General features: G+C 43.8%; 6 protein-coding genes across 7 annotated transcripts; 5 read left to right on the top strand and 1 right to left on the bottom strand.

Annotated features, from left to right (window-relative positions):
* Positions 1–1576: 1576 nt before the first annotated feature.
* Positions 1577–24847, bottom strand: LOC120954964 (1-acyl-sn-glycerol-3-phosphate acyltransferase alpha-like). Its single transcript, XM_049610542.1, has 5 exons — positions 23672–24847; positions 3754–3932; positions 3531–3664; positions 3259–3440; positions 1577–3107 (listed from the first exon to the last, which is right to left on the bottom strand). The coding sequence occupies exons 1-5, from the start codon at positions 23708–23710 to the stop codon at positions 2793–2795; spliced, it is 849 nt and encodes a 282-aa protein (XP_049466499.1). The 5' UTR covers positions 23711–24847; the 3' UTR covers positions 1577–2792.
* Positions 3957–6690, top strand: LOC120954960 (odorant receptor 30a-like). The gene is made up of 4 exons (XM_040375338.2): positions 3957–5351; positions 5420–5891; positions 5965–6322; positions 6380–6690. The coding sequence occupies exons 1-4, from the start codon at positions 4952–4954 to the stop codon at positions 6428–6430; spliced, it is 1281 nt and encodes a 426-aa protein (XP_040231272.2). The 5' UTR covers positions 3957–4951; the 3' UTR covers positions 6431–6690.
* On the top strand, positions 11759–13632 carry LOC120954963 (uncharacterized). 2 transcript variants are annotated; one of them, XM_049610528.1, is made up of 4 exons: positions 11764–12250; positions 12319–12799; positions 12873–13230; positions 13308–13627. In XM_049610528.1, exons 1-4 carry the CDS (start codon positions 11944–11946, stop codon positions 13356–13358), a joined length of 1197 nt encoding a protein of 398 aa, XP_049466485.1. In that variant the 5' UTR covers positions 11764–11943; the 3' UTR covers positions 13359–13627. The 2 variants fall into 2 exon arrangements, with proteins under 2 accessions (XP_040231275.2, XP_049466485.1); XM_040375341.2 differs by having other exon boundaries at positions 11759–12250; positions 12873–13632.
* LOC120954965 (uncharacterized) lies at positions 13765–15200 on the top strand. The gene is made up of 2 exons (XM_040375344.2): positions 13765–14778; positions 14853–15200. Exons 1-2 carry the CDS (start codon positions 14221–14223, stop codon positions 15189–15191), a joined length of 897 nt encoding a protein of 298 aa, XP_040231278.2. The 5' UTR covers positions 13765–14220; the 3' UTR covers positions 15192–15200.
* On the top strand, positions 15662–16372 carry LOC125907546 (uncharacterized). The gene has a single exon (XM_049610544.1). The coding sequence runs from the start codon at positions 15662–15664 to the stop codon at positions 15974–15976; it is 315 nt and encodes a 104-aa protein (XP_049466501.1). The 3' UTR covers positions 15977–16372.
* Positions 17812–19231, top strand: LOC125907545 (uncharacterized). Its single transcript, XM_049610543.1, has one exon. The coding sequence runs from the start codon at positions 18664–18666 to the stop codon at positions 19075–19077; it is 414 nt and encodes a 137-aa protein (XP_049466500.1). The 5' UTR covers positions 17812–18663; the 3' UTR covers positions 19078–19231.
* Positions 24848–24869: the final 22 nt, after the last annotated feature.

Here is a 24869-nt window from a genome sequence, read left to right as displayed (position 1 = left end):
AGCCGGTGACAATGCACGCATCAGAATCAAACAGTTTTGGGGTTCCCGCACGCACACACGCGCACGCACGCATGCACGCGCGTACGCGAGAACGCACCCCCGAACGCGCGTACACGCACGATCGATTTCCGCTACCTTATCGGTAGAATTGCTGGCTTAACTTGTAGCGCATCCTCATCCAAAGCACCGGGAGGGGAGGGGGATCGCGGCATGATAGAGTGGACGATCACTTTCCCCGCGCTGTGTGTGTGTCCATGTGTGTGTGTTGTGGCCAGAAAACTCGAGACAAATTCCGGCACATTGAAAAAAAAAAATTATTGCCACACCCATTGCCACATTGCCACACATCAAACATGTTCAAATTAAAAAAAAAATAGATCAGTGTTAGACGTTCTCGTACGCTTGTTTGAAATTGGCTTCTTCACCCTCGATTGGCACGGGCATTAAATGGCCTCATCAGCAGCGGCACGAAATAAAATAAACCATCAATACACCGATAACACTTTAAATCCCAAAATGAACCAGCTTCTCCCGCATCGTCAAGGTCACACACGAATAAATAAATGCTAACACCCACCAATTACAATACACAACCGCAATGTACATATACACCAACGCATACACACAATCAGCTGACGGCGAAAGGCACGGGCTGAAGCGCAAGTATAAGGCAAGGCAGGGAGGGGAAGGGAGTGAGAGGAAGACGAGGAAGGAATGGGCGCCAATATTTTTTGAATTTTTTGGCCGTTTTTTTTTTTTTGCTCCGCCGTCTGAAATAGTTCATCCATTCCTTCAACAGATGGCGCTCGTTCCGCACCTAAAAACTGCAATAAATACGCTGGCTATCGTAGTTTTGGCTGAAGTTTAGCGTATTTTTTTTTGCGTATTTTTTGACACAAAACGACGCAAAAAACTACACAGAAAACTGATCGAATTTGCGCAGCGGGCGTCGCTTTGCGCAGCGGGGGGCGTATGCCGTTGTCGAGCAGTTTTCGAACGAACTGCTCGAAGCGGGCTTATTCCACACCGATCGAAAGGATCTCTGTAACGAAAGAAGAGAACCGTTTTTTTAAAATCAAATTTGAAACATTTCTTTCTTTTCATGGCTTGTATGAATGCATGTCTTGTAGGAAGTAATATTAAAAAATATAGAACCATCGTTTGTAAACCTTTTGAAAATCTGTAGTAAATAAAATCGGATCATCTTATCGCATTTACGCAGCACGAAACGACAAACATGACCTACATTATGAAATTTATTGCTTCCAGGCTTTGGAAAATTCGGATATGGTTTCCTCAAAATAAACACAAACTACCCGCTTGCACATTAGAACGGTTGGCCTAGCCTTAAGGTTAAATGAAAATAAACCACGACGTAGTGTAGACACGCCGTACCCTCTCATGGCTTGGGCCACATAGCAAGCTGGCGGGAGTGGGTTGGGTCGCCATAATTTACATATTTTCCATTTTCCACACGCAAAGGACCTATTAACAGCGCAACCCGCTGCCGGACCCCACACTTTCTCAATACGTCATTCATCCATTTAAACACCCAAGCTCGAACTCGCGCCATGAGTGTAGTTTCCTAAAATTAGCCATTACTGGTTTTATTTCCAACCTAAACAACGCTTTGTCCTAGACAAGTTGAACGTTCCTCCTGCTGCCCGTTCACCGTTTACTTTGTTAATTTGGTTGCTGTTGTTGTTTGTCTTCTACTCTTGTTTTGTTTTTGTTTGTTTGTTGCTTGTGTTGCACTACAACGTAAATAATTGGCGTGATTTCTTAGGAGGATATCACGTGTTTCAGAAACACTCACACACACACACGCAGTCACACAGGCAAATCCTTTTGTGTTTTGCGACTTCTACTACGACGCGACCTAACGCGGGCTAGCAGTGATTCGAATTTTACAGCTTTCCTGTGTTGCACTCTCTTTCTCCACATCTCTACTCGTTCGTTTAAATGCGCGCTAGACGCGTGTTACAATATTCCCAGTTTGTTGCCTGCCTCTGATTGTTTATCTCGTTTGTTTTTTTAGCACATAAACACAACAACCGAATGAGTGTCGTTTTTACACTACCCACTAGCTAAGAGCACTACTACCCACAATGCGCTACAGATGTTGCCGTATGTATATGTATAGTATGTTAGTACTGTCTTTTAGTGCGTCTACCTTCCTGTCGTGCGCATCTTGTTTTGACGACGCTTCAATATTCCTTTCCACTTGCGCTACATCTTTCAGATGGTGTCGACTGAAAAATTGTTTATCGTACTCAGGAAAGTACTCAGGTACCAGGTACGAGTCTGATAGTAACTGCCGGGAACCATTTTCGGACACACTTCCGAGTGTGATGATGATAAGTTTTGTTTTTTTTTTGTTTTTGTTTTTTTTTTGGTGTTCCATCCCGAAGCATCCACTTCCGCTTTCTCCCTCTCTCTCTTTTGTTTTGTTTTATCCTTCCCATTGATAATATCGCCGCGAAGCACGAATATGATGACCAGTATAGTACCAGGATTTGATCACAGATTGTCTCTTCGCTTAGTACCGCACGAAAATGCTTCCTCTCTCTCTTCTTCCACCAAGCCGGCTTTCCCGTGCCCGTGCTGTTTCCACTCACTCGGGCAAATGATTTTTTGTTTTTGGTGAGTGTTTTTTTCCTGTGTGCTACTCGCTACTACTAGCTGCACCGGCAGCACTGGTCCCCGCAACAACAACAACAACAAGTACGACTATTATTGCTTTTCGCATTGCCCCATATATCCCACTTCTGCTCGACTGCAGCCCAGGCTCCTCAGTTATGGCAGTACTGTTTCGCCTCCGCACTGAGCGCATCGAACTCGGTCTGCATCAGCTGCTGGCAGCGCTCGGTCAGCTCGGTCACGTCCGCCTTGGTCATGCCCTTGGTCGGGATTTCCGGCATAATCTTGATGATTACCCGGCCCCGCCCGAACCGCTTCCGCTTGTGGTCGAGAAAGTGGTACTTGGACACAATCACCGGCTGTATGATCGATTGCGAATCGACCGCCACGTGGAAGGAGCCCTTCTTGAACGGCAGCAGCGTGTCGTTGTCGTGCCGCGTACCCTCGGGGAAGATGGCCAGTTTAAGCTGTAACAAAACACCAAAGTGAGAGCGGATGATGTAATTTCATGACAAGCTGTCTTTCACTCTCACGCATAGGGTCGGTGCAGCACGACGCTTTATCATTCATTCATGCCGTTACCGGCCGTCGCGTCCCTGTGGGACGAACAGCACTTACATGGTCTTTGGTAATGGCGACCGCTTCCCGTTTCATGACGTCCTTCGCGGAGGCGGTATTTTTGCGATCGATAAACACTACCCCGACCAGGTAGGAGGCAATACCGAACGGGAGCATGTAGAACAGCTCCTTCTTCACCACCGGCACGATGTTGCGGAACTCGCGCAGCAATCGCGATAACACTGTAAAAAGCACAACAAAAGGAAGAGTATTAAAAGTGGAAAATCACTGGAGGCAGGATTGTGCCCTCCAACGGGATGGGTGATACTTGCTCACGATATCGATTGCACTCTGGTGGTTGAGCAGCACGACGCCCCCGTTCCGCACGTTAATGTGCTCCTGGCCACGGATTTCGTACTCCACGCCGAACAGGCGAATAAATGCACAGGCCACAATGCCTGGAATTCTGCAAAAAAAAAAAAAAAAAACAAGGATATTGAGAGAACTTAGGGAACTAAGTACTTCGGAGGAATCACTCGTTAGAAAGGTCCTTACAGCGCATTCAGTGGCCAGCGGGGCTTGAACAGGAACAGCGGAATTGAGACGACCAGCACCAGGAACGACATCAGCACGATGATAAACATTTTCGCATGGTACTTGAACGTACTCGAGAGCAGGCTGCCGACGATCAGGGCCACCACCACCTGCAGCGACAGGCTGTTGAGGAAGACGTTCTGTTGGGGAGAGATAGAAGGAAGAAAAAAAACAGACAAAAGACAAATGAATGAGAGCAGATAAGGGCGGATGGATGGAGTCTATTTTTAGTTCTGGGGATGAGAGATTCTTATGCTCACAAAACTGAAATGTTCATTAATTTACAATTCCCACTCCATACAATACACACTACACAGCCCGGACTTAAGGTTTGATAACAATTCAAGGTCTTCAACAGCCGTACAAAAAAAGGTAAACAAACTCCACAACCGACATTCATAGAGGCTACGGCAAGCCATAGTATAGCGCTTCGCAAAGAGCAAGCAGTTGATAAAAAAAGGCTTGACCTTGTGCTCCGACCCGATCCCCTAAGCCCCTCCTTTAGTCGATAAGCACGGATGCACTCTCTTCAAGGCGTTCGTTGACTTGAACTGATTTCTTTTAGCGGCGCGTCATTCGCACTTTGAGATAACCGTAAGGCCATTGCGGCCTTGCTTGGACATCACCGAAGATTACTGTGATGGGTTACACTTACTGTCGCACCTTGGCAAGACGACCCCCAGGGTGCACAGTTAATCACTCCCTAATGCTGATGTACTCCGATTAGCACAAAATTCTTGGTAAAGCTTGTGCGATTAGCAAGTCGTCAAGGGGAGTACGCACTGGAAGCGTGTTTTCTCTTCTTCTTCTTCCGAATCGAACTCAATCAACACCTGACGCAACTGCACTCAATCTTCTGATACTCCGATGCGATATCGCGCTACAAAGTACGTACGATAGGGCAGGCTTACGAAGATATCCATCGTGGACCCGGTGGGCGGCAAAGATTATGAAACAATCAACCGCCCGTGTGGTATGCTTAACGAGGCGGCTTTTTTGTGCACATTCATTCGATAAGCGCACCCCACATGCATGCCCTGATCCACTTCGTAACAGGTGCATGGAACGTCCTGCTCCTGCTGTTAGCTTGATGAGTGTTTTTCCCCCCATTTGATGGTACGTATTTAAATTCTAAGCGATTTCCAATGGTCGTGTACACATGGCGTTTCTGACGACTGTACAAGCTAGAATATCTTTTCAAAATACACACTCCTGCGGCCAGTGCCGTTGTGGCTGTGCGGCAATCACGATCATGTTGAGGTTAAGCCCAGAAGATCCAAAGGCAGTTATGCCGTTCGCAAAGCGTCTTCTTTGGCTGTCTGGTTTTAGACAGGAAACGGAACAGCTTGAAAAGAAAATATTCTTCAATCTGTTCGTCTACGTTGCAGCACTATTGATTCCTAAAGTGTGCTCTCCGTACCCCGACTCCGAAACCATTATACGAGGTTTAAGTGAGCTGATCTTTTTCACCAACGTGTACGTTGGCTACTACTGCTTCGTCGTTCAGCATCGCCACTACAGAGATCTGCTCAATGAAATTCAGTCCTTCGTAAATGTCGGTAAGTTTTTGCTTTCCAAGCTTTTCCCCACCGCTACATTATATTGTTCTCCTTCTCCGAATCAACAGTATACCCAACATCCCAACAACCCGAATCCCCATCAGAACGAACCTTGATCAAACTAAACGTTAAGATAAATAAATTTTCGGTTCTCTACTGCTGGTACTTAGCAACGGCAGGCTTGATTTATTGGGGCACTCCATGCCTGATGACGTACCACTCAGTACTCAAAGCAAAGGCGGAATATGGACCGAACCACCCAATCCGATTCTACCCCAACCTGGAGGGATCGTTTTACGGGCTTGACAATCGTACTTCGGTGTATGGCTATGCCGCGTTTAGCATAGTAGCATTACTAGTCTTTGCTTTTGCTTCGTACAACAATGCCACAAAGCTGCTAACGATCCTGTCCACGATCAAGTACTGCAGCACTCTTCTACAGCTTGTAGGTGTTGAGGTTGATAACTTGAACCACACATCTTCAGAAGCCATCAGTCGAGAGCTGAAAAAGGTCATCCAACTGCATCAGCTTGCTCTGCGGTAAGCTATTACCTGCAACAAGAACTCTGAAACCTATCACATCTGATACAACCATTTTGTCTTACCCTTTCAGGTGTGTTGCTCTGCTCAACCAAACGCTAAGCTTTGTAATGGCTCTGCAGCTAGCCCTATGCATTCTGACCTGGTGCTTCACGCTTCTCTACATCCTGATCGTCGGATTCAATGCAATCGCGACGAATGGTTTGCTGATTATGATCAATATGACGCTTGAAATGTTTGGCTACTGCTTTTTCTGCACCGAGCTTGACACCACGGGCAAGATCGTTAGCAGGCAAATGTACGAGTTCCGATGGGAACAGCATCGTCCCACGGTACAGAAAATGGTGGCGATGATTATTGCCCGCAGCCAAACTCCGCTTCAAATTACGGCGTGCGGCTTTATCCCGATCAATCTCGAATTGTTCACTAAGGTGAGTAACATTATGACGACCCTGAGCTGTTTCATTTCGATTTTTTTTATATTGCAGGTGGTTAAGCACTCCTACACGGTTCTTGCCGTACTGAAAGATCTGATATAGAAGTTATATGCTACTATGTAATTATTGGCAAAATCGAATGTTTGTACATACTTAATTGCTCACATCCTCATCTCAAATAAGACAAGATGATTTACTTTAAGCATATACAACATGCAATAAAGACAACGGTTTTGGATTCAATATTAGTTTTTGTTGGGTCATTTTACTTTTGCTGGAAACAGTACTTCGAACTGTAAAGCCAAACTGAGAAAAGCTGAACATCCTATGAGACGGATGCCAATAAACTGGCGTTACATGTTCTCAAGCAAGTATTTTATTCGATCTGCCAGACATGAGGGATGCTGGATGGATGCAGCATTAAAGCGGGTTGGTTTAGGAACTAGTTACCATTTTCATTCAGCTTTCCAGGCATGATTACTAGGTTCTTGTTACGTGGATATATTTTAAATATATCCCAAGGAAGGCGTTTAAATAAATAGGATAAGAACAATCATTTAAGCAAGTTTGAGCCTCCCACAAAACGATGATGTAATTTTGTCCTAAACGATGCATCTAATGTTTCTTAATATGGACCATAAATGGTCACTTTCTAGTTACAACCGAATGCTTAGTGAAACAAATAGCAATTTAAACGCAATTACTGCCCAACCAGCAAAAAGCGGGTTATGTTCTGCTTCAACCGCCATACAAAAAGTACCCGTTTTCTCAAGTAAAAAAACAGTCAGCCAATCGCACCATTCAATCATGAACTTTTGTTCTGTTTTTTTAGACCACTTGTTTAGATCAGCTAGGATAAAAATAAGGAAATTACACGGAGTTACAGGAGTATTGTGCTGCCCAGCGATGGAAAGGCTACGACCAGAAGATCCGAAGGCAGTTATGCCTTACGCAAAGCGACTTCTTCGGCTGTCCGGTTTTAGACAGGATACGGAACAGCTTGGAACAAGAATTTACTTGAATCTTTTCATCTTCGTTGCAGCAATTTTGGTACCGAAAGTGTGCTTTCCCTACCCGGATACTGAAGCCATGATTCGAGGCTTAAGTGAGCTAATCTTTTTCACCAACATATTTGTTGGCCTTTTCTGCTTCATCGCTCAACATCGCCACTACAGAGAGCTACTAAAAGCGATCGAATCTTTCGTAAATATTGGTAAGTGTTCGCTGAGCGGGGTTTCCAGTGCCATTATTGCAATTGATGGTGTTCTCTTCATCAAAAGTGTATCGTACATCGTCACAGCAACCCGAATCCCCATCAGAACGAACCTTGATCAAACTAAACGTTAAGATAAATCAAATTTCCGTTATCTACTGCTATTACGTAGCAGTGGCAGCCTTCGCGTACTGGATTGCACCATGCGTGATAACATACCTTTCGATTCACAAAGAACAAGACATCGCAGGAAATGGTACGATGCATGCGATCCAATACTACCCGAACCTCGAGGAATCGTTTTACTGGCTTGACAATCGTACTTCTGTGAGGGGTTATGCCGTGTTGAGTGTAGTGGCATTCATAACATTTATATTTGCCGTATATAGTCAAACTACAAAGCTACTAACGATCCTGTCCACGATCAAGTACTGCAGCACACTGCTTCAGCTCGTCAACATCGGTATCGATGAGTTGAACCTTGTAAGTCCAGAACACATTGATCTAGAGCTGAAAAAAGTCATCCAAATGCATCAGCTGGCAATTCGGTATGCTGCTTCTACCAGTCAATTGTTTCACGAGAACTAATCACCATCGCTCGTCCTTATCATTCCCTTAGCTGTGTCGCACTGCTCAATCAAACGTTAAGCTATGTATTCGCTCTACAGCTGGTATTGTGCATGTTGACCTGGTGCTTCACGCTTCTATACGTCCTAGTCGTCAGACTTGATGTGACATCGATGATGAGCTTGCTGATAATGATCAATTTGACGCCCGAAATGTTTGGCTACTGCTTTTTCTGCAGCGATCTTGCTACCACCGGTACAACCATTAGCCGGCAGATGTACGAGTTCCAATGGGAACGACATCGTCCTGCGGTACAGAAAATGGTTGCAATGGTTATTGCCCGTGGCCAAGCACGGCTACGGATTACAGCGTGGGGCATTATTCCAATCGATCTCGAATTGTTTGCTAAGGTTAGTAGTGGTAGCAAGGAGCAATACAGATCATGTAGTCGTCCTTTACAAATATCCTGTCTTGTAGGTTGTCAAGGCATCTTACACCGTTCTTCTCGTGCTAAAGGATTTCATCTAGGGACCGATGTTACCATATGCAAGTTATTTGAAAGAGATTTGTGATTTATCAACGAGCAATATACTGAGCAAGACGCAGAAGTGTCGTCTCTGTTTGGATACTTAATACCGTGTGTTGATGTCCTTATTCGAATGTTTGAATTAAACTTAGAATTTTTTCCAAACAGAGTATGCTGTTACTGACGAGAGCCAATAAAGGAAGTGATTTTTGCCCAATTGAATAACACAGTTTAGAGTCTACTTATTAGTATTTGATTGTTTTTTTTAACTCGTCTATCCCTTTTTTCTATGATGCATTTGTTAATCAAAAAGCTATAGCCCTGTTATACGCTCCTTGATCTTGACCGCGATGGTATGGGTTAAAGTACAAATCATACGTACCATACATTTCAGGTATGGCATTTCCACACGTATCCATCATAACTGCAGTGGTTGTCATGTCATGAGGATATCGTTGAGAGTAATATATAATGAGCCTTAAACTCCACAATTAGGCAAATTACTGTATTTAACACACACACACACACACACACATACACACACACACACATACACACACACATACACACACACACACACACACACACACACACACACACACACACACACACACACAAATACTCTTCATTGATTCTTTGCAGACATTGCTGCCAATCTTTAAGTTTCTAAATTTGCTTCCAGACGGCCGCCATCGATTACATGATATCCTATTTCTTCAAAGGGCACAAATTACACCAGTTTGTTGTTAATGCTATTTTACATTATAAATCAACCACCATTCAATTATGTATGAGTGTGATCTTGACATATGATGATGGGAATACTTCGCTATTTACGATACAATTGTTGCGTTTGACAGTTTCAAAGCTGTTGTGCTGCTGCGGCGATGTTGAGTCTACGTCCAGAAGATCCAAAGGCAGTTATGCCGTTTGCAAAGCGTCTTCTTCGGCTGTCGGGTTTCAGACCGGGTACAATACAGCTTGGAAGATGCATCTACGTCAATCTGTGCGTCTACATAACTGTGATCTTGGTTCCCAAAGTGTGCTTTCCCTATCCCAATACCGAAGGCATGATACGTGGATTAGGAGAGTTGATTTATTTCACCAACGTTTACGTTGGCTACTTCTGCTTCGTCGTTCAACATCGCCACTACAGAGATCTGCTCGATGAAATTCAGTCCTTCGTAAATATCGGTAAGCGTTCGCTTTGAAAGCTTTTTTTCCAATAGTGACATTGTATTGTTCTCCTTCCCTGAATCAACAGTATACCCAACATCCCAACAACCCGAATCCCCATCAGAACGAACCTTGATCAAACTAAACGTTAAGATAAATATACTCTCCGTGCTCTATTGTCGCTACATAGTAGTGGCAGCCTTTATTTACTGGATGGTACCATGTGTTGTAACGTACAGCTCGATACACAAAGCAGAAGTGAGCATGGGAAATGAATCGATCCAGTCGATACAATACTACCCGAACCTGGAGGAATCGTTTTACTGGCTTGAAAATCGTAGCTCTGTGAGCGGCTACGCCGCGTTTAGTGCAGTGGCATTGATAGTCTTTGCTTTTGCTTCGTATAATCATGTGACAAAGCTGCTAACGATCCTGTCCACGATCAAGTACTGCAGCACCCTTTTTCACCTCGTGAGCATCGGTATCGATGAGTTGAACCTTGTAAGTCCAGAAAACATCGATCGAGAGCTGGCAATACGGTATGCTAATTCTACTGGATGAATAGTCTCAAAACTACAGAAGATGACCATTTTTTTTACCTATCACTTTCGTAGCTGTGTCGTCTTACTCAACCAAACGTTAAGCTATGTAATGGCTCTACAACTCGCCCTAGGTACACTGACATGGTGCTTCACGCTTTTATACATCCTGATCATCGGTCTGGACGTAACGGCAATGATGGGTTTGCTAATCATGATGAACATGACATCGGAAATGTTTGGTTACTGCTTATTTTGCACCGAACTTACAAATACTACAACGACCATTAGCCAACAGATCTACGTGTTTCAATGGGAAAAACATAGTCCTGCGGTACAGAAAATGATTGCAATGATTATTGCCCGTGGCCAAACACCGCTGCAGATTAGAGCGTGTGGCTTTATCCCGATCAATCTCGAATTGCTTGCTAAGGTAAGTAGTAGTGGTAGCAGCAGCATTACAGATCATATTATGTACAGGAATATTTACGAAAATCCGGTTTTGTAGGTGATCAAGACATCTTACTCGGTGCTTATTGTACTAAGGGATTTTGTGTAACGCATGGAAGTACTGTAATGCAGTTATCTCGTTACATCACATATTTAGCATCGAAAACGTCATAATGCATGATAGTTTCATTGTCGTCTCGCATCATGCGCTGACATTCTTACCAGAATTAATGATAAGTAATATGTAGCATCAGTAATATGAACATAAAGAAAACAGAAAATGATTTTAAAAAACACAACATTAACATGTAATACAAAGTGTGCACAAAATTTGTTATCAAATATATCTTTTCGATCTTTAGAATTGGATCAAATCCTTTCAGTTAAAGTTAGGATGTGTTACAAATTTCACTGATTATTTGTCATTTATTTCGCACTTACACACATGTCGTATATTTGTAACACTACTAATCATAGTAAGGTACAGAATGAACCTATCACTGTATAATTAGATAAAAGACTGTCATTATTACAATTAAATACTGGTATTTGGTACTAAATCTGTACTATCTGAAGGAACTTCTGGACAGACTCTCTAGTGATATCTTTTCCATCTCTACAAAGCATTGTAGCAACGTTCGACTGGCAGCTTGTACCAATGTAGGAATTGCGTTCTATATGTTGCATTGCTTATTCATTGTTGCTAATACTTAGTCTAGTTGTATTTTGAATCGATCCGAGAGCATGAATCATTCAAACTAGGTCAAAATGCAACAACTCTCACGTGGGAAAAAAAACCAAACCATTTCCATATGATTTAGTCCTTAGCCCTGCATCGCGCAGGCATATAAATACATTTATAAACGATCAATCGTTTTTCTTTTGGCCATCGAAAGCGCACCGGTGCTTACTGCACTTCAAATTACCTACTCTTCATAAAGATACAGCTAGCAAAAAGTGCGCTTCCGCAATTACCACAAATCATACACATTTGTTTGAAATAAAACAATCAGCCAATGGGTACGTTCACCAATCAATTATGAATTTTTCTTGAACTTTGATAATCTGAGCGTATAAAATGGGCTACATTTCATTGGGAGGCGTAGCTTTTTGCTAAACACTTCCCAGTGACCGTTCCACAGCGATGTTGAGATTAAGCCCAGAAGACCCGAAGGCAGTTATGCCTGTCGTGAAGCGTCTGTTGAAGTTGTCCGGATTAACCCAAGAGACGACGCGCTTTGGAGCAATCAACTTCCTGAATTTGTTCATCTACATTGCTGCCGTTTTGGTACCGAAGGTGTGCTTTCCCTATCCCAACACCGAAGCCATGATACGAGGCTTAAGTGAGCTAATCTTTTTCACCAACGTTTACGTGGGCTTCTTCTGCTTCATCAGTCAGCATCGCCACTACAGAGATCTGCTGAATGCGATTGACTCCTTCGTTGATGTGGGTGAGTTGTGCGCTTGGCAAGTATGGCAATAGCAATCTGATACTTATTCTACTACGCCGTATCCTCAGTGTACCCCACTGCGACTCATCCGTCAGATTCCCCGTCGGAGCAAATTCTGATCAAGTTTAATGTAAAGATACAAAAGCTATCGGTAGTGTTCTGCTGGTACATAGCGGTGACAGCCACCTTCTACTGGCTGGCACCATGCCTGATGACGTACCGCTCTATATACAAGGCATCGGTTAGTGTTGAAAATGGATCGGTCCAATCGATCCAGTACTACCCTAACCTGGAGGAATCGTTTTACTGGCTTGATAATCATAGTTCTGTGTACGGTTATGCCGCGTTTAGCATAGTAGCGCTGCTAGTGTTTACTGTCGCTTCGTACAACAATGCCACAAAGCTGCTAACCATCTTAACCACGATCAAGTATTGCAACACGCTTCTTCAGCTGGTCATTATAGAGGTTGATAACTTGAACCACGCCACCTCAAATGCCATCGATCGAGAGTTGAAACAAGTGATTCAATTGCATCAGCGGGCTGTTCGGTAATGCGGTGCTTCTACCAATCATAGGTTCAGGTACACTACAAATTATTTTTCCTATTCAACTTTCTCTCAGCTGTGTCGCGCTACTCAATCAAACGCTAAGCTTTGTAATTACCGTACAGCTCGCTCTGTGCATCCTGACCTGGTGCTTCACGCTTCTCTACATCCTCACCGTTGGGCTGGATGTGACGGGAATGAACGGATTGCTGATTATGTTCAACATGACGCTCGAGATGTTTGGCTACTGTTTCTTCTGCACCGAACTAGCCACCACCGGTACGCTCATTGCCCGCCAATCGTACGAGTTCCGATGGGAGGAACATGATCGGAAAATTCAAAAAATGATTTCAACCATTGTGGCCCGCAGTCAGCTACCGCTACGCATTACGGCGTGCGGATTCATCACGGTCAACGTGGAGCTATTCGCCAAGGTGAGAATGCAAGTGTGTTTGCGTACTAATAGTCGATCGAGAATGTATTCTCCTCCTGGAAACATGTTGTCTTTCAGGTCATTAAGACAACTTACTCGGTTTTCATTGTGCTGAAGGATTTCATATAAAGCCTGGGATGGTGCAGTTATTCATTTGTTAATTGCGTCAAACATTTAGCTCCAAAGTTGACTAAGACATGCATATGTCAGCCCGTCCTGCACGTTTCGTACCGTAGGCTGACGTCGTTGCCTGAATGTCCCATTTGTGCTACGCACGGTAGAGTATAATTGGAATCGAAATAAACGAAGCAAGATATAACTCACGAGAGCATACCATAACGAATGAGCTTTTCTTTTTAAATCACCCAATCAATGTAATGTCAACTTCCAACGACATTTGTTTTGTCAGCTATATTATACATGGCGTAAAAAGCCTGTCAGCTGATCTACATTTTTTAGCTTCAGCAAATGATCCACTTTTTCCATGATGTATTTCCTGCTCGTTTGATCATGTTTGATTTTCCTTACCAAGCCTATGCGGTACAAGTGAATATCACACTGAGCAGGGCCAACATTTGCACGATGGCTTCGTTCAAGCCGAGTGACGACACGGACGTAATGCCGCTAGTGTTACGCCTGCTGCAGGTCATCGGAGTGTGGGACGTGCAACGGTATCGCTATAGGTACGTCGCGGTGTTTCTGTTCTACGTTTTCGGCATTCTCATCCCCAAACTGTGTTTCGGCTATCCGACGCTGGAAACAGCAATAGCCGGTTACACCGAGCTGATACTCGAGACGAACGTGTTTGCCGGGATGTTGCTGTTTTATCAACGATGCGATCACTTCGTACTGTTGGTCGACGAATTACGAGCGTTCGCAGCTATTGGTAAGAGTAGCGAAGACGACTGCTGTTCGGAGGTAATTCTTTGTGTGCCAGTTTCATATCCTCTGCTCTCCTCATCTTGTTATAGTATTTCAAGACAATCAACCAATGTTTCTGAGGACCAACCTGACGGATCTGAACCTTCGCATCCACAAGTACACCTTATGCTACTGTCTCTACATGTGCTTCTTCTGTACGGTGTACTGTGTTGCACCGTTGGGCAGTAACATTGCCGGCTACACCGCAGCGATAGCAGACACGGCGAGCAACAGCAGCACCACGTTCACCTTTACCCTCTACCTCGAGCAGGGATTCTACTGGCTGGACAATCGTACCTCGCTGCTTGGGTACTGCGTCTGTACCGTGTTCATGTTTCCACTCATGTACCTCTGCGCCTACACCGCAACGGTGAAGGTTGTGGCTGTTTTTAACATGATAAAGTACTGCCAAACGGTGCTGCGAATTGTAGTGCTAAAGCTTCGTCTACTAAAGACACTGCCAGACGTACGCCAGCGATCCGACGGGATGTCTGAGGTATGGGTACTTCATCAGAGAGCGCTTCGCTGTGCCGAACTGCTGGAGCTGGTACTTCAGCCACTCCTGCTCATGCAGTTTGTGCTGTGCATCTTGATCTGGTGTATGATGCTGCTTTACTTCACCGTTTCTGTGAGTTACAATCATGCTTATGAGTTTCAAACCAAAAAACGCCCAACGAACGTAATATATCTCCCAATTTTTAGGGCATCAATGTAAAGTTTATCAACATGTTTCTGCTCTTTCTGTTCGTGTCGATAGAAACGTTTGGCTATTGCTATCTCGGAACGCAGCTCTCGCAGGAGGTATGTACCGTAGCATTGAAATTTACTCTCTTGCAGCTCTGTTTTGCTTTTTCATCCTCACAGAGCATCAACATCGGTCAGGCACTGTACGCTTCCGGCTGGTACGAGTACGATGTGCAAATGCGTAAATACATCAGCTTCATGATTATGCGATCGCAGCGCCGGGTAGGGCTAACGGCGGCCAAGTTTTGCTTCGTCGATATGGAGCAGTTCGGAGCGGTGTGTGCCATCAGTTTGTAGATTAGAGGGGGAGCGCGCTGGTACTTTTTATTAAATTATTCTGACTGTCTTTTTAACATTTCCTTCACTCAGATGCTCAACATGTCGTATTCCTTCTTCGTGGTGCTTAAGGATGCATTTTAATTACGGTGGCTCAGGCATATCAATCATTTAATCTGTATCAAGCTGCAGTGATTCGCACGCAAAGTACGGCTCATTGGAGAAATGCTTCTTCGCGTCGGTTAGTACGGGTATACAACGCGAATGTCACCAATTAAATCACTACTCCCTACACCGCTTTCCATCGTGACAGGCAATTCATTCACTTCAAATAAAATAAAATATATACGATTGAATTATGTATTTTTGAATCTTCCCAATCCTGAACTGTCGCGCGGCGTGTTGTGTAACGAGCTATCCTTACCCTGGTGTAGCTTGTATCAGTCAGTGGCTGACATTCGACGTGACCCGCAGCCAATATCAGACCCGATATGCTGTTCCAAGCGTTGCCGAACGATCGTGCCGTACTGCCGTTGCTCCTGTACATTCAGGAGCGGCTTGGACTTTGGGGTGAATCCTACCGGGCACGCTATCTGTTTGTTGTTGTGGCGTTTAGCATTACTGTATGTATTCCGAAGCTTACTACTACCTACACCAATCTGGAAACGTTCATCTGCTCGATGGCGGAGCATGTCTTCATCGGGAATGTTTTCGGCGGTGCGATGCTGCTCTGGACAGAGTACGATTCCTTCAGACAGTTCATCGAACAAGTGAACAGTTTGACAAAGCACTGTAAGTACGCTTGAGATATCTCAGTTAGGAATGTAATTTCAACAAAGCCTTCCCCATTTTTCTGTTTAGTTTATAGAGAAGATCCGCTGAAGGAGCATGTGTTACAGTTTAATTATCTAATCCATCGCTACACCAACAGATACTGTTTCTCGGTGATGATTTTAATCATGTTCTACCTTGCGGCACCAGTAATAACCAGCTTCGTGGTATACTTTCAATCCTTATGGCAATATTACCACCTAGCAAATGGCACTGTCCGTGCCTGGGATATTTCACATCGACAATTTTCCCTCCACATGGAGCAAAGTTTCTACGGACTCCAGCATCGTAGCAACATTCTACACTACACACTCTACATCGCAGTCATAGTGCCGATGATGTTCGTAACGGCCTGTACCGTGCATATGAAGGTGCTGACTATTGCATCTTCTGTTCGGTACGCTGAAATGCTGCTCCACATTGTGATGCTTAAGGTGGACAGCCTACCCAAACAGAAGTCCATCCGCGAAGAACTGCATGACATTATAAAAGTACATCAGCGGACACTCGACTGCATCGTCCTGCTCGTGAAGGCCCTACGGCCCGTCCTATTATTACAGCTCGTGTTTTGCGCCTTAATCTGGTGTTTGATGATGCTCTACTTTACCATTACTGTGAGTAATACTGCACGTTTGAGACTGTTTTGTGCATAGCAACTAATGGTTGGCCCTTTTCTCATAAGGATGGCTTAAGTGTAAAATTTTTCAACATCGGAATAATGTTCCTCGTCATCACGATCGAAACGTTCAGTCCGTGTTATTTTGGAACGCGTCTCTCTACCCAGGTAATGTTGTATCACATCTGACGTGTTTGTTTTGGCTATTAATCAGCAACATTATCTTCTCATATACACCCACGAGGAGTTATAGGCAGTGGAGCTTTCTGAGAGTGTGTATGCCTGCGGATGGCCAGCGATGGATCGCGACATCCAGCAGAGACTGCGCATGGTGCTGCATCGCACGCAATCGCCGGTCGGCATACAGGCAGGACAATTTTGCTTCGTCGATATGGAACTATTTCAGAAGGTGTGTGTAGCGATTGTGTGCATTAACTAACATCAAACTAATGGTTTTTACACGACAATTTCTATCCCTTGCAGATGGTTAATAAGTCCTACTCCTGCTTTATCGTGCTGAAGGATGCCCTCTAGGGCGGGAATGATGTGAGGTCGCACGCAGACAGGATCGGAATCTGATGTATCTCCGTTTTGCCGTTTCCAACAAATCTAGTTTCTTATAGTTCATCTGTACAAAGAATCAACGTTTGAGAATAGATCTTCGGAAACGAATAAACAATTCCCTGATATTCCCTGACATGCTTTGTCAGCATGAATGAGTGTAGATCATTGCAGTAAATGTGTTGCGATTCATAGATGGCTATACGATTCTTCTTAGGCCGTGATGTGTTGAATTAAATTAGCTGGATTAAGCTCTTCCTCATGAATAGAAACTCACTCACAATTAATTGAATCATTTATGTAGGTTATTTCCAGAGTGATTATTCACACCCCTAGTATACAAGCTTTTTTCCCCTGTTCGGAGTAGAAAGCCAGAAATTCTATTCAATTTTACTGAGGTTTTTGTTTTTTGCAGATGCTCAACACATCATATTCCTTCTTCGCGGAGCTTCAGGATGTACTTTTAAATGGAGTTTATTAATCATTTAAACTGCTCTATGCTACAAAAAATCTGACACAAAAAATAAAAACAAACTGTCAACTTCGACGTGATGTCGTCCTGAACTGCGATTCATCGATCGCTTTATGCTCTTAATACATCTATAAGTGATCGTTTTTGTTCTTACCACCAAATGTTACATAGTGCTTACATAACACCCAGCAAAAAATACTCTTCAATTACCAGCATTTACTCCGAATAAAACAAACAGCCAATAGGTAAACACCAATAAATTGTGACATTTTTGTTCTTTTCGTCCTGCTGTAAAACATGAGCTACCTTTTCCTGGCTAGACTATCAGTACGCTGCCTGCCTTAGGCATTCGACCTGTCCCAAACACCAGAAAGAACAGATCCTGGATGCTTTTCCAAAAGTTGCCGAACGATCGTGCCGTCCTGCCGCTGCTGCTGTACATTCAAGAGCGGCTTGGGTTTTGGGGTGATCGTACCACCCGGGTACGCTATCCGGTCGCTTTCGTGGCGTTCTGGATTACCGTGGCCATACCGAAGCTTGCGACGGACTACAGTGATGTGGAATCGTTCATTTGATCGATGGCGGAGCTTGCTTTCGTGGGAAACGTTTTCTGCGGTGGGATGGCGCTCTGGTCGGTGTACGATGCCTTCAGACAGTTCATCGAGCAAGTCATCAGGTTGACGACATACTGTAAGATTGCCACAGTTTGCCATTATGTGTAGGCCAGTTTATTGTTTAATTCGGTTCACTTTATTTCTCCAGTGAACAGAGACCATCATCCGCTACAGACTGTACCGGAGCAACTGTTGCAGTTTAACCGGCTAGTCCATCGCCACATCAACAGATATTGTTTCTTTATCCTGATTTTTATTATTTTCTATCTTGTGGCACCAGTAATAACCAGCTTCGTGGTATACTTTCAATCCTTATGGCAATCCTACCTCCTAGCAAATGGCACTGTCCGTACCTGGAATATCTCTGAGGAAGTACCATGCCGGCAATTTTCCCTCCACATGGAGCAAGATTTCTACGGACTCCAGCATCGTACCAACATTCTACACTACACTGTGTACATTGCAGTCATAGTGCCGATGATGTTCGCAACGGCCTGTACCGTGCAAATGAAGCTGTTGACAATCGCATCTTCTGTTCGGTACGCTGAAATGCTCCTCCACGTTGTGATGCTCAAAGTGGACAACCTGCACCGAATGCCCAACCAGAAGACCGTCCGCGAAGAACTGCATGACATAATCCATGTACATCAGCGGACGCTCAACTGCATCACCCTGCTCGTGCAGGCTCTACGGCCCATCCTAATGATTCAGCTCGTGTTTTGTGTCTTTATCTGGTGTTTGATGATGCTTTTCTTTACCATTGCGGTGAGTATTAGCACAGTGCGCTGGGCAAACGTTATAATCACACATTAACTTATTTGATTGTCTGCCCTTTTTCGCCAAGGATAAGTTCAGCGTAGCGTTTTTGAATCTTGCCATACTGTTCCTCGTCATCACGATCGAAACGTTTAGCGCGTGTTATTTTGGAACGCGTCTCTCTACCCAGGTAACGTTGTCCGTCACGTTACGTGTTTTGTCTATTTTTAAGCAACACTAACCACAAACTCATAAACGTCCCCGGGAGGGTCCCGTAGGCAGTGGAGCTCTCGAAAAGCGTGTACGGATGGCCAGCGATGGACCGTGACATCCAGCGGGGACTGCGCATGGTGCTGCATCGCACGCAATCGCCGGTCGGCATACAGGCGGGCAAGTTTTGTTTCGTCGATGTGGAGCTGTTTCAGAAGGTGTGTGTAGCGATTGTCTCCATTAACCAACTATATCAAGCTAAAAGGTTTTTTGGACGGGATTTTTTACCCCTTGCAGATGGTTAATAAGTCCTACTCGTTCTTTATTGTGCTGAAGGATGCCTTCTAGAAGCAAGATTTAAGTGTGCTCACATACACTAGCAAGCAGAATAACAGTGTCATAAAACCGTACCGCTATAGAGCGCTAGGATACATATCGATCGGAATTCAATCGGAATCTGATACACCGCGACTCCCGGACAGCAGGGCCTGACACAGAAGTTTTACCCCGGTGGTAACAACACATGTCATTATTATTCTAGCAATCAAGGTCCCCCGGCCGCCATGGTTTCTCCGGCCCTCCGGCACATCAAACAACGGGTCACAAAGTAGTAGTAGTAGTAGTGGTAACACGCACTCGGGCCTTTTGCATATTAATATTCATACCGATCGGGCATAATGGCGCGCGCTGCCACCCGATTTACTTTGTATGCCAATGGAACAATGAGCGCTATCGGGTTTCTTCCTTCTCTTCTGTTATATCCTTTTGTGAGCATTTGTTTGTTTTTCTTTTCTGAGCTTTATTCTTCACCCTGACATCCTGTCACCATTCGACATCAGTTTTGCTTCGTCGGCCACCAATCAATATTGTGCCCGGCGGTTTGGAAGTTGGAAATAAAAATGGGAGATTTACTAACGATCCAATATCGTTCTGTGCCCCCACCATTCCCACAAAGACACTATATTTATCACCACACACTCACATACACTCCACTTCATTCCGTGCAGTGCATTGCACCTTTTATAGAGAGAAGGGGAAAACCAAGACCCCGACAAGCGAGAGCATTCTCTCACTAAACGAATGTGTCCTATCATACAAAAATAGCGCCATTTCCGGACACCACGGAAGGCAGGATAATGGGCAGGATGAAGAGCTGCAGCAGCAGAGCATCGCAGAGCAGCAGCAGCATCATCAGCCGACATCGGTTGTGTCGGATCGATGCCGATAGGTCGGTTGTTGACATCTTGTGCCCGAAGTCGGCTGGTTGGTTGGTTGGTTGCGTCTATCTATCTAGGAGAGAGGCAGCAAGGGGGGGGGCCAAAATGTCGACCATTGCCATCACGGCCGGTTCTAATTATATCTCCGGTGGTGCCGGCACGGCCGGTGGCAATCGTACGATGTCGGTTGCTTTTTTGTTTAGTTTGTTTTTATCACATCGACCCATTCCGCATAACAAGATCGTTCGATGACAATGTTTTTTGCTCTTGTTTTTTTTTTTATTTGGGAGGGAGTGAATAAACACGACACAAATAACCCTTTAAAAGGGAATTTATTTCTCTAGTGTAGTTCTGAAGACCGACAAAAAACATAGTATTTATTACACACAAAAAAAACAAAAACAGGAATAAAATAGAGCAAGGTCCCCCAAGTGAACTTTACGCTTGAATGCGTTGACTGAGGGTGTCTCTATAATAAACTCTAAAATGACGGACCGTATAATTATGATGGGCATGATAGACGGTAATTTCACCAGGTTCACCAGCAAAGCACTCCCTTCTGGGTTTTTATATTGAAAAAAAGGGTAATTATTGTAAGGTAAATGCAGCCATTTGATATGAAGTTTGAAGGAAACAAACAAACAGTGTACCATTAAATGTGTGGTACAGGTGCATAGAATTCACATATTGCAGTCGTTGCTGCTGAATTGTTCTATGGCATGGTAGTATTTTTGTAATTTTAAATTACAGTTGTCATACATCTGCTCAAATATTGCAAATTTTGTAAATTTTGCATTGTAGATTTATTATAATTTCTACAAGAATAAAAAAATCGATACATTAGAAACAAAAATTTATGCCTTAAAGAGAACAATTGTGACACGTTGTCAAAAATTGGTGCTGTAGAGACAAAAATAGGTGAGTTGGAGCATAAATTTAGCGCCAACGACTCTAAGATAGCTTGTAATGTCTGAAAAAAAATAGTTTGTATGATTCTTGTACTTTTTGCGACAATTATGTTATGTCATTGAAGAAAGTCAATCAATTAAATGATTCACTTCAATTCAAAACATGTGTTTAAGCAATAATTTGGCCATTATGCACGATAATACACAATAGTATGCTTTAAATGTAGAATTTACATAGGATTTCAAATGATTCATTCCACCGCACATCAAAATGCGGTCCGAGTGTACGAGAACGAGGCTGGTCTCGTGGTACAGTCGTCATATCGTACGACTCAACAGCATGCCCGTCGTCATGGGTTCAAGCCCCAAATGGAGGGACCGAACTGTGACCCCTCCTCCCCTCCCCCCACCCATCATACGTGTAGGACTTGACTAATCCTATGCTATGTGTAATCAATAAATCACTGAAAGTCAAGCTCTCTCACCTAAGTTGGTGTACAAGAAGCAGGCCTATAGAGACTATAGACACGGTAATGGTTGTTGTGCCGAAGAAGAATAAGAAGAAGAAGAAGAAGAAGAAGCACACACGAGTACGAACGAGTACGAGGATAATTTACTTATTCGTTCCTCTTGGGAATTACAGTCATTGCTACTAACTTTTTGGCTCTAGGGCATAAATTTTGGACTCTTGTAGGACATATGATAAATGTTCAAGATATTTCAGTAGATTTACATATCACAACTTTAGTTGTACCGTACAAAAGCACAAAAAACAGAGTAATTTTATTGAGTTCTCTTTTTTTTTGTAATGAAATTCAATTATTACTAACGATATATTTTTATATATATATTTTTTTTTTTTTTTTTTTTGCAATATAATCACCGACAAACCGACGTGACACTTCGAACAAAATGAGCTTCAAAAGTTGTCTCCTTATTTCAAATGAAAATACGTTAAACAGTAGCGCCATCTCTATAATGATTCGCTTACTACACTGACATAGAGAAGAATCTGTTAAATCCCCTTTTTGTTTTTCTTCGCAAAGTCCAATGCGTATTGTTTTATGTACTTCTCACATCTTTTGCATTGATTTGGAAACTTATAAAATGATTTTCCTGGGTGTTTTGTCCAATAATTCTCACAAAATCTTGCCTCACACTTCCTACGCAATTTGTATTTAGAAAAGTTGTTTACATCGAAGCAGCAGTGAACAGAGCTTGCTTTGACAGAAGTGATCGCCTCTCTGGTAAATGACAGTACTTTCGTGTGGGACACTTTTGAAACGCCAGTGTCACGTCGGTTTGTCGGTGATATAATTATACTTTCAAAATTTGCATATCAATTGTTATATTTTAAATACAATCAAATAAATTATTTTAAAATGAAATAACGTTAAATACAAAAAAATGGATCACACAAATTCTGACATAACGTTTAATTTTGTCAATAAAGTGATTCACTAACAGCCCAAAATTAATGCCTTAGAGACAACAATTGATGGGCAGCGGGGACAATTTATGCCTTAGAGACTAAAATAGGTGATATAGGAGCAATATTTAGCGGCAAAAACCGTATTCTTATGACTATTACGGAACTGGAATCTCCAAAACATGTAGCCTGCGTAGGCCAGTTGCCTTCGCTGCTCAAGAAGACTAAATTGTGACCTTAAATGTCTGTAGTAAGGTTCATTTAATCGCAGATGTACCATCAATTGTTTGACTTCAAATAATGATGTTTTTTTTACATTTTATCCAAAATGTGATTGACAAATTATGATTGTATTCGAAATCACTGCTCAAAAAGATTATCTATTGAATAATGGCAACAAAATGTGAACTCTAGCTTGAGAATTGGACAAAATATTGCAAAATGATTGCAAGAAATTTAAGTATACAATCAATTTATTGAGCAACTGTAGCTATACATATCAAAAGGCTCCAACTGTAGCCATGATCCCAAAATACCAACTAGCCACAGTAGTAGGCGGTCGTGTTTCACAAAACAAATTAGCATCGATTTCAGGTTACCAAGGTTACCAAAACCCCCACCCCAGTATATGTACCAAAATTCTCCAAAAACCATCTCCTCCATTGACCCTGAAAGACACCACCACCCGCTGTGATGCAAGAATCTGTGATGAGATCACCTCCAAAAATCGGCCCAAAAACCCCCAAAAAAATTTTGAAATAAAAAAACGAGCTCATCGAACCTACCCCAAAGCCCCGCCACAAAAGTGACCAACCGGAACGCCGGTTTTGGGAGGTGTGTGTGTTTGTAAGAAAGGTTAAATGGCTACAACAAAACAAACTGCTTACCATCGCCGCTATCATGATTCCTTCCACGAGCGTCGCCATGATGTTGCTGTTGTCTGTCTGCCTTCTTGTTGATTGTTCTTTCTTCGCAACAGGGTCGGGTTAGAAGCCGGCCCTAGTGGTGGCCCTAGCTAGGACTGGTTCTTCGTCTAATCGTGCTGCCCACTTTTCCTTTCGTTTCGTTGTGCCACAGGCAGTAGGCGCGCCGTTGAAGCGGCACAAGTTCGCAAGACACAGTAGCACACAACACACCAAGAATCTTCACTTTCACAGCACTCTTGGGGTATCAGTTCCGCCTGTCTGCGGTCCCACCAAAATCGGTGAGGGGTTTGGAGTACACAGAGAGAGCGCGCGAGCGAGAGACACTGAGAGTCGCAGTCGGTTTCCGGTTGAGGAGCGCGCTCGTTGTTCAAGCTTAATTGCACTTGAAATAAAATCAATTCACTGAGTCGACGATTGGCGCGATGATGTTCCTGTTTCTTTGCACTACGTACACCTCACAGCCCGTGCAAGAACTGCAATTCATCACAAAACCACACACACACACACAAACTCTATTCGAGATGCATTTTCTTTTGCATCGGCTTCACACTCTCGGAGTGCTCTCTATTGTGTTTCAACCGGGCGATGACGTTAACGGGTCCTCTAGGTCTCCTCGTCCTGCCGGTAGTTTGCTGTCAGAATTGGTGACGTACCTACACACAAACACACATGCACGCACTCGCACGCCTCTTTGCCATGATTAAATATTAATCGATTTTTCACAGCCTGCTGCTTTGCGCCACCGCGTCCTGTGCTATGGTGTGGACTTGGCGCGACACATCCAAATTCGGCTGGTGCGTGCTTTGGGTGATCAAGCTTCCGTTTCGCGTCCGCTGGTAGCACGGAGGGGTAGCACAGGCGGCGGCAGCATGCAAATTAGCAACTCGGACGCGTCAATAGGCAACGCGGCAGAAATGCGGCAACAAAACCACCCTCCTTCTCCCTGGGATGCTGATTGCGCTGCTGGGGGTTGGTTAGCAAAAGAAATTGTCGCCGTCGTCTGTGCTTGTCCACTTGACCACACAAGCCCCGTCCTCTCGCGCATATATCACACCATTTGATGTATATTTTTGCAAGCCCCCAGCTCTATTTATCCACTCACGGACAACGGCAGTAGCAGTAGCAGCAGTAAAAAAGGGGCACGTCGCGCGATAACTAA

Source organism: Anopheles coluzzii, chromosome 3 (assembly GCF_943734685.1).
Source record: "Anopheles coluzzii chromosome 3, AcolN3, whole genome shotgun sequence".
NCBI lineage: Eukaryota > Metazoa > Arthropoda > Insecta > Diptera > Culicidae > Anopheles > Anopheles coluzzii.
The sequence above is the reverse complement of the archived record's forward strand: the minus strand, read 5'-3'. Positions and strand labels throughout refer to the sequence as shown.

What these genes read in the sequence shown, in the direction of transcription:
- LOC120954960 (XM_040375338.2), top strand. Translation starts at nt 4,952, where the DNA reads ATGGCGTTTCTGACGACTGTACAAGCTAGAATATCTTTTCAAAATACA. An exon ending in TCAGTCCTTCGTAAATGTCG is followed by an intron (nt 5,352 to 5,419) that starts GTAAGTTTTTGC and finishes CCGAATCAACAG; the next exon opens with TATACCCAACATCCCAACAA. An exon ending in CTGCATCAGCTTGCTCTGCG is followed by an intron (nt 5,892 to 5,964) that starts GTAAGCTATTAC and finishes TTACCCTTTCAG; the next exon opens with GTGTGTTGCTCTGCTCAACC.
- LOC120954963 (XM_040375341.2), top strand. Translation starts at nt 11,944, where the DNA reads ATGTTGAGATTAAGCCCAGAAGACCCGAAGGCAGTTATGCCTGTCGTG. An exon ending in TGACTCCTTCGTTGATGTGG is followed by an intron (nt 12,251 to 12,318) that starts GTGAGTTGTGCG and finishes CCGTATCCTCAG; the next exon opens with TGTACCCCACTGCGACTCAT. An exon ending in TTGCATCAGCGGGCTGTTCG is followed by an intron (nt 12,800 to 12,872) that starts GTAATGCGGTGC and finishes ACTTTCTCTCAG; the next exon opens with CTGTGTCGCGCTACTCAATC.
- LOC120954965 (XM_040375344.2), top strand. Translation starts at nt 14,221, where the DNA reads ATGTTTCTGAGGACCAACCTGACGGATCTGAACCTTCGCATCCACAAG. An exon ending in TGCTTTACTTCACCGTTTCT is followed by an intron (nt 14,779 to 14,852) that starts GTGAGTTACAAT and finishes CCCAATTTTTAG; the next exon opens with GGCATCAATGTAAAGTTTAT.
- LOC125907546 (XM_049610544.1), top strand. Translation starts at nt 15,662, where the DNA reads ATGCTGTTCCAAGCGTTGCCGAACGATCGTGCCGTACTGCCGTTGCTC.
- LOC125907545 (XM_049610543.1), top strand. Translation starts at nt 18,664, where the DNA reads ATGGAGCAAGATTTCTACGGACTCCAGCATCGTACCAACATTCTACAC.
- LOC120954964 (XM_049610542.1), bottom strand. Translation starts at nt 23,710, where the DNA reads ATGGCGACGCTCGTGGAAGGAATCATGATAGCGGCGATG. An exon ending in GAATCATGATAGCGGCGATG is followed by an intron (nt 3,933 to 23,671) that starts GTAAGCAGTTTG and finishes TCTCCCCAACAG; the next exon opens with AACGTCTTCCTCAACAGCCT. An exon ending in GAGTGCAATCGATATCGTGA is followed by an intron (nt 3,441 to 3,530) that starts GCAAGTATCACC and finishes TGCTTTTTACAG; the next exon opens with TGTTATCGCGATTGCTGCGC.